General features: G+C 33.6%; 2 protein-coding genes across 2 annotated transcripts; one reads left to right on the forward strand and one right to left on the reverse strand.

Moving 5' to 3' along the window:
• Positions 1 to 1,116: 1,116 nt before the first annotated feature.
• LOC132735329 (uncharacterized) lies at positions 1,117 to 3,742 on the forward strand. The gene is made up of 2 exons (XM_060722272.1): positions 1,117 to 1,549; positions 1,944 to 3,742. Exons 1-2 carry the CDS (start codon positions 1,232 to 1,234, stop codon positions 3,435 to 3,437), a joined length of 1,812 nt encoding a protein of 603 aa, XP_060578255.1. The 5' UTR covers positions 1,117 to 1,231; the 3' UTR covers positions 3,438 to 3,742.
• A 519-nt stretch (positions 3,743 to 4,261) lies between these two features.
• Positions 4,262 to 6,880, reverse strand: LOC132735330 (uncharacterized). The gene is made up of 3 exons (XM_060722273.1): positions 6,561 to 6,880; positions 6,154 to 6,277; positions 4,262 to 5,685 (listed from the first exon to the last, which is right to left on the reverse strand). Exons 1-3 carry the CDS (start codon positions 6,769 to 6,771, stop codon positions 5,418 to 5,420), a joined length of 603 nt encoding a protein of 200 aa, XP_060578256.1. The 5' UTR covers positions 6,772 to 6,880; the 3' UTR covers positions 4,262 to 5,417.
• Positions 6,881 to 7,317: the final 437 nt, after the last annotated feature.

Genomic DNA, 7,317 nt, shown 5'->3' on the forward strand with positions numbered 1-7,317 from the left:
GTAGATTACTCTTAATCAGTTAGGAGGCAGATTCAAGCGTCTGCATAATACTGATTTTATTTGTCTACTTAATATAGCCCTTTAATCTACTGTTAAATACAAATAGTACCCTTGAACGAAATGATATGATAGATATAATTTATTGACGTATACATATTTGTACATAGTCACAATAAGAAACATGTAATACATAAATAATGTACAATCAGTATACACATGTATATAAAGCTTACTTACTTACTTTAAAATTAAACACTTTTTACTTTAAGTTACTAACACAACATATGCCTAACTAGCCTCAGTAACAAGGATTTAAGATTTTCACTTCCACTTTTAAGGTTGTAGGTTTGAATCTCAAGGAAGCATTAATTTCTATATTTCTTTTTTATATAACCTTTTTGTAGTTTGAAGCTATAAATCTTAAAAATAAATTTTAAAAATAAATAAATAAATAAATGAATGAATGAATGAATGAATCGGATAGATAGATAAAAATGAATGAATGATTGAATGAATGAGATGGGATAAATAGATAAAAATGAATGAATGAATGAATGAATCGGATAGATAGATATAAATGAATGAATGAATGAATGAATGAATGAATCGGATAGATAGATAAAAATGAATGAATGAATGAATGAATGAATGAGATGGGATAAATAGATAAAAATGAATGAATGAATGAATGAATGAATGAATGAATAATGAATGAATGAATGAATTTGCGCGACTGTTATACCATTATCCATAACACCGTAAGTGTGAATTTATTTATCGAAAACTATACTGGTAATTCGTAATTCTTTTTTAGGTGATATGTTTATTTGCATTAAATAAAAACTGTTTAAACATAATTATAATGCGCATTAACTTTTCTATATCTTTATTTCTAATTTTTAACTTATACGTCGGCAATAACACGATTTAACAAGATATCCGGAAAATATATCGAACATTTTCGATTTACCGTCATTAAAATAATGTGTGAAGTTTTAGAAACATCTTTCCTCTGTGAATGTTCAAACTTTTTAGGTTTACAGATAAAATATAATAAAGATCTTGCAAAGTTTTACTATATGATGAATAAAATATCTGCATGAGATTCCCATCTTTAGATAGTTCCCACAATCCCTAGCAGGTGCGCGTTTTCGTAAACAGCCGCCATCTTGGTAGGATAGGAAAAACAATCTCAGAATCATTTATAAATAAGTACAAAATATGCTAAATAATGGCTTCTACAAAAGCACTTGACGTTTACAAAGAAAGTCTTGATGATTTACATCGCAAAAGATACGAAGAAAAAACTAATGTGATCGGTTGTGACCCGTATTGTGTAAATAATGAGGAAATGTCTAGCGATGTTGATTCACTCCCAGCGGTTTCGTACTTTGACATTGTTAATTATTTTATTAACTCTAAAAGTGCTTACACAATGGACGAGTTAAATGCTGTTAAATCTATGGACTCATTTAACCACTGTTACAATGGCTGGGTGAAAGATGTTCGTACTTTGACGAAAAATGAAAGGATTCTGGTGAAAGGCAGGGTAGGTCATATAATTTTGTGAGTTTTAAGTGGAAGAAAACAGCACAATATATATTAAGAAATATCTTCTTTTTGGAATAAACACAGTTGTAAATTGGTCATTAAAATAGGATTTCTTATTACCAAAATGAAAAGATAGCAAATACACATTATTATTTTACCCTGGTCTGGGAATATATACCAATTTTTTGTAAACTTATATAATTTTTTTTTCGTGCTGGGACATGGTTAAAAGGGACTTGCAATCTTTGCGATTATAATTGACATGATTGTTATGAGATTCATTGACATAAATTAAAAATTTAAACTCAATTAGGTGTCAATCACTGATGATATTTTATGAATATGATTATTATCTTTGAGCTGAAAATTATCAATGTGTTCATTATTTGCAGGTACGACATTCGCAAAGGATGAATGACACACCATTGACACCATGGGCAATTGTTAGGATAGATGGTTTTGTCGAATCTGCTCACTGTAACTGCATGGCGGGATTGGGTGAAGTGTGCAGTCACATAGGTGCCTTACTCTTCTGGGTAGAAGCAACACACAGAGCAAATGCCAACTTGACTGTAACACAGAAGAAAGCATACTGGCCTGTGCCGTCTTATGTCGACAAGGTTCAGTATTTAGAAGTGAAAGACATTGACTTTTCCTCAGCCGAAAAGAAGGTAAAGGACTTGAATCATTTGTTGTGTAGTGGTGAGAAGACACCCAAACGAGCATTACAACTACCAAAAGTAGAGGAGCCAACTTTGGAAGAGGAGCAACATTTTTCACATGTGTTATCATTATGCAAATCTAAGCCAGCAGTCTTGGCAGTGAAAGAGAACTTTCAGGAAAACTATATCCCTGATATTCTTAGAAAGGGGAAGTTACCAATATCACTTGGGACACTTCGTGATGAAAAATTCATGAATATGGAAAGAGAAGAACTAATCAGTGAATGTGCTCAACTGGAACAGACATTGACTGTTACTTGCGAACAGGCCAAAAATGCGGAAATTATAACCAAGCAACAGTTTAAATGTAAAGAGTGGCATGTCTTCAGACATGGACGTATTACAGCGTCAAATGTAAAACTTGTGTGTTCAGGTTCGGAAGACAAACCAGCTTTATCAACTGTAAAGGCTATTTGTGGGACAGGAAGTCGATTTACAAACAAAGCCACAGAATGGGGAATAGCCCATGAGCGCGAGGCACTTTTGAGGTATAGAAGAGAAATAAGTCCACTTCATGATGATTTAAAGGTAGACAACTCTGGCCTATTTATTAGTCCTGCCCATCCACACCTAGGAGCTAGCCCGGATGGCATTGTTTCTTGTTCATGTTGTGGTGATGGACTTATTGAAATTAAGTGTCCATATTCAGTAAAGGACGGTAATGTGAAAGATTTGGAATACTTGGACACAAACATGGCATTGAAACACCAGCACAAGTATATGTACCAAGTTCAGACACAGCTCTTAGTGACCAACAAATTATACTGTGATTTTGTCATTTGGACTAAGGATGAGTGTTTAATTCAAAGAATTGAGCCATTGCCTGTTATTCAGGAAGAAATAGTGAAAAAAACCACATCATACTTTAAAAATGTTATACTGCTAGAACTTACAGGAAGCTTGATCTCTAGAGAGAGAACCCTAATGCCAAACAATTCAAATAAAACAGTAACAGAACCTAGTTCTTCACAGGCAAGTGAAATTATATGTGTCTGCCAGAAGCCATATAAAGATGGGGAGGATGTTATTGGGTGTGACAACCAGAACTGTCCCTATGTGTGGCTACATTTTAAATGTATTAACTTGACCAAAGTACCACGGGGGAAGTTTTACTGTAATGAATGTAGAAATAAACGACCAGCTAAAAAATCAAAACACTGTTAAGTGTTTCAATGACTGTACATGAAATCAAAGATGACTGTCCCGAACCTTCAAGCTACCTAAATCCAGTATAACTAAATACAGACATCATGTACTTTTAAACCGTCAGCTGTAAACATGTGATTTTTCTGAATATATATAGTTTATATAGAGATGTGCAATTTAATTTATTCCATGAATAATGCTAGATAGTGCAGTATCATAATTTTGATGTGCTTTTGATATGAACATGCTAGTCAGTATATATTTATATGTGACCTTTATGACATGAATATGCTAGACATTGTATTACAAAGTTGATGTGTAAGACAGTGATGTATATAATATAAGACAGTGCCAATTCATATGTGCTATTAATGACCTGAATATGATTTGTGTATGTAAGTAATGTAAATATGTCTACAAAATCTGTGTGCTTTGTCTATGTTATAAGTACTGTATATATATGTATAAATATGTGTGCTTTGTCTATGTAAATATGTTAATGCATTTCATTCACAACTTCATTTGTTGCTAATTTAAGATAACTTCACTGGTATTCCTTTGTGTATACAATAATGAGTAATGATTCAAGTTATTATTAAAATATTTTGCAATTCAATTTTATTTGTCTTTCCTTTCCGCTATTTTATTGTATTGCACTTTTTTAATTCAATTAACGCTGACACTGAAATGGTCATATGACAAGTATCAAGCTTTACTTAAAGTCGCTTGTGGGAGTGAAGGGCAAGTGATATATTCCATATATACATATTCCTCTTATACGCTAGTGGTAACTTTTAAAAACAAAACACCATGTGTCAATAAAGTGATAAACTATTATGAACATTTATTTTTATTAAGAATCTTTCATTCAGTATCTGAAAAATTTACATGAAATAAACTTTTATCATGTATATGTATAAAATAGATATGAAAGTTACAACATTTTGTTATGAAACTCACAACATTTCTCTATTGATCATGCCAATAAATTTAAAGAAAGTGGATAAATATTCATTGACACAGTATATAACAGGACCAATATAGAGTTATTATTGCCCATAATCTGACACTGTTAATTAAGGGGTACCACTGAGTCACTCATGTTAGTAAGTGCACAAGCCACTGTGGCTATTTTGTCAACAACCGGAAGGCCTTCCTCGCATATTAAAAAATCAACAGGGAGTCTATCTTGCAAGATAGTATATTTGTTTCTCACAAGTCCTATAACTCTTTCTACATGAATTCGCACATGTGCTATCTTTCTAGTTGTTTCAACATCAATTGCTGAAAGTTGTGCCTTTCCCTTGGTAAATGCTGGAATGGTAACTTGAGCACAACACATGCCAACACTATCAGCAATGTCAAATCCTCGGTCTGCTTAGACAAGATCTCCTGGTAGAAGTTTCCCCAAGATGCCACAATTTTCAGTTATGTATTTGTCACTGGCTCTTCCACCCCACGCTTTTGAGAGGAAAGATATTGAACCCTGGGGTGTAATCCCAATTAAAAATTTTACAGTGTTAGTGTGTTTATATGAGGACCAAGTTTGAGCTCTGGCAAGAAGGTTTTTTGGGCGTTGAATAAATACCTCAAAACAGTCGATTATAACTGCTGTTTTTTGTCCGAAAGATTTACGAAATTCTAATGGCATCGTTTGTCGAAGTTCTTCCCTTTTAGGCCAATAAAGTAAATGTTTAAACCTAACAAACAGAATGTGAATCATGGTTGTAAAGGTCCTTGAAACAGTTGATGTGGAAGTGTTGAATTGATAGGCCAGATATTGCACTGGAAAGTTTAATTTCAGTCTCATCAATGTCATTATCAATCTTTCAAATTGGCTTAGTTCTGAATTTACTCTTTGTTTTGGAATGTAGTCTTTAACAAAGTCAAAAACAGTCATCAGCATGATAAAATTTGGTAACCCAGTGTAGTATTTAACTTTCTCATCATTGTTTTCAAAGGACGATTCATTTAGTTTGACCTGCTGTAATTCTTGTTTCAAAGCATAGTTTTTATCAGCAGTCGCTGAAGTTCACTGTTAACTTGACTTTGAGTCACTTGTCCCAGTTCATCAACACTAGTGTCATCATCATTGTTCAGTTCATCAAATGTTAGTTGGCATATTGGCTCTGGGTCTTGGTCCAAAACATCTGCAGTCAATGGTGTGGCAACAAACTCTGGCTCATTTGTGCTTGATAACTCTATCAGAGTCCTGGCAACTTGGTGCTTTATACGATTCTTTTCCCTTTCTTGGACTCTTTTGTACCTGAAAAAATTATTCAATATGGTCAAAAGATGTCTTTCATTTTTTTTCCATTTATCATCTACATATGAGCCGTGTCATGAAAAACCCAATATAATGGGTTTGCGACCAGCATGGATCCAGACCAGCCGCGACCAGCATGGATAGCATACAGCATGGATCCTGATCAGACTGCACGGATGTGCAGGCTGGTCTGGATCTATGCTGGTTGCAAACCCATTATGTTGGTTTTGTCGTGACATGGCTCAAATATACTATATCCTATAGAAATTCTATTTGGAAGACCCTGGCTATATATAATACAGTTCTGTTATTACTTTATTCAGTGTTTATCTTTTTTAAAAAAAATTACATAAATAGGACAAGAATATAGAAGTAACTTGTCAACAAAAGTTAGTCATCAGTTTTTTTTTATAGTTTGAGCAAAATATTTATTTATATATTTTGAAACATATATAATAGAACACATACCGTTTCATGCCAGTTGAAGCTTGCTTAGCTTTCTTGCAGGATTTAGTGGGAGTCAAAAGGTCACTCAGTTGTAATGTTGGAGCCCAGTCTGGATTTGACTTATCATATAGATCAGCTGGTTTTCCTGCAATATCATACACAATATTATAAATTTAACTAGAGCTTATTATCAATAACTATCGTATATAAATTACAATAAATTGTAGATCTACAGCTTGACTTTTTTCCAGTTTTTTTTATATTTTTTATTGCAACAAACAATATTTGTAATAAGATATCAATGGGTGTGTACTGTACATAGTCTGACAGTAGCCGTAAGCTTTCATGGTCATGGAGGGGCTTTTCTCATTACAACAATAAAATTGGGTGACAATACATTGATGCCGTGGATGCAATTAATAACGTACCGCTTATAAAATGCGCTGAACATATCCTTGTCGAAGGAGTGGGATGAGCTTTCCTGTTGATATTCGCTAGCCAAACCCTCCGTCGCTCTGTACTTAATTCTTTTGTTTGCAGCCCCTCATGCTCTCTAATTTTAGGAATATAATGAAAGCTACGTTTAACGGAATCACCGGCTGTATTAAAACAACCTTGAACCCAACAGGAAACTACCATTGTCAAGATAAAAATAGAATTTCTCGCTCTGATTACTCGGCAGAAAAGCCGCTTTGTTATCCTATCAAAATGGCGGATGGTAACCGGTCGCCCGGATGTGTGACGTCATGCGGGAACTATCTATAAGCGATATTTAGATCCCCTAGTAACGATCTTATCTTACCTGATGTATGAAAAGGTTTTACGTTTGTAACGAAATATATGTTGTTTATTATTGCCAGAAGTTTGACAAATAGTGTTAAATTTATAATTAACTATCATGTTCCTTTGCCAAATACATCCGTTTGATATTATATATAGTTTTTTTCATTTATTACATTGCGTGCACGACTATGTTCATAAACGTTAATAATTTTAAAGCGATTTCACTCGAAATTTTGCATATGAATAAAGAAGACATGGAATTGTTAATATCTTAAACTTATTACAATATTAAGTGAAATATCAACACAACTAGTTATTCTTAACTGATAGGCGTGGTCAAGATCTACTAATTGACCAGTCGCGAAAGGCAGCGCGTGATCAGGTGATTTAGTTGGACAACCT

This window comes from Ruditapes philippinarum, unplaced genomic scaffold (assembly GCF_026571515.1).
Source record: "Ruditapes philippinarum isolate M1 unplaced genomic scaffold, ASM2657151v2 ctg7361_1_1_1_1, whole genome shotgun sequence".
NCBI lineage: Eukaryota > Metazoa > Mollusca > Bivalvia > Venerida > Veneridae > Ruditapes > Ruditapes philippinarum.

What these genes read in the sequence shown, in the direction of transcription:
- LOC132735329 (XM_060722272.1), top strand. Translation starts at nt 1,232, where the DNA reads ATGGCTTCTACAAAAGCACTTGACGTTTACAAAGAAAGTCTTGATGAT. An exon ending in GGATTCTGGTGAAAGGCAGG is followed by an intron (nt 1,550 to 1,943) that starts GTAGGTCATATA and finishes CATTATTTGCAG; the next exon opens with GTACGACATTCGCAAAGGAT.
- LOC132735330 (XM_060722273.1), bottom strand. Translation starts at nt 6,771, where the DNA reads ATGGTAGTTTCCTGTTGGGTTCAAGGTTGTTTTAATACAGCCGGTGAT. An exon ending in TTCAGCGCATTTTATAAGCG is followed by an intron (nt 6,278 to 6,560) that starts GTACGTTATTAA and finishes ATGATATTGCAG; the next exon opens with GAAAACCAGCTGATCTATAT. An exon ending in GCTTCAACTGGCATGAAACG is followed by an intron (nt 5,686 to 6,153) that starts GTATGTGTTCTA and finishes TAATTTTTTCAG; the next exon opens with GTACAAAAGAGTCCAAGAAA.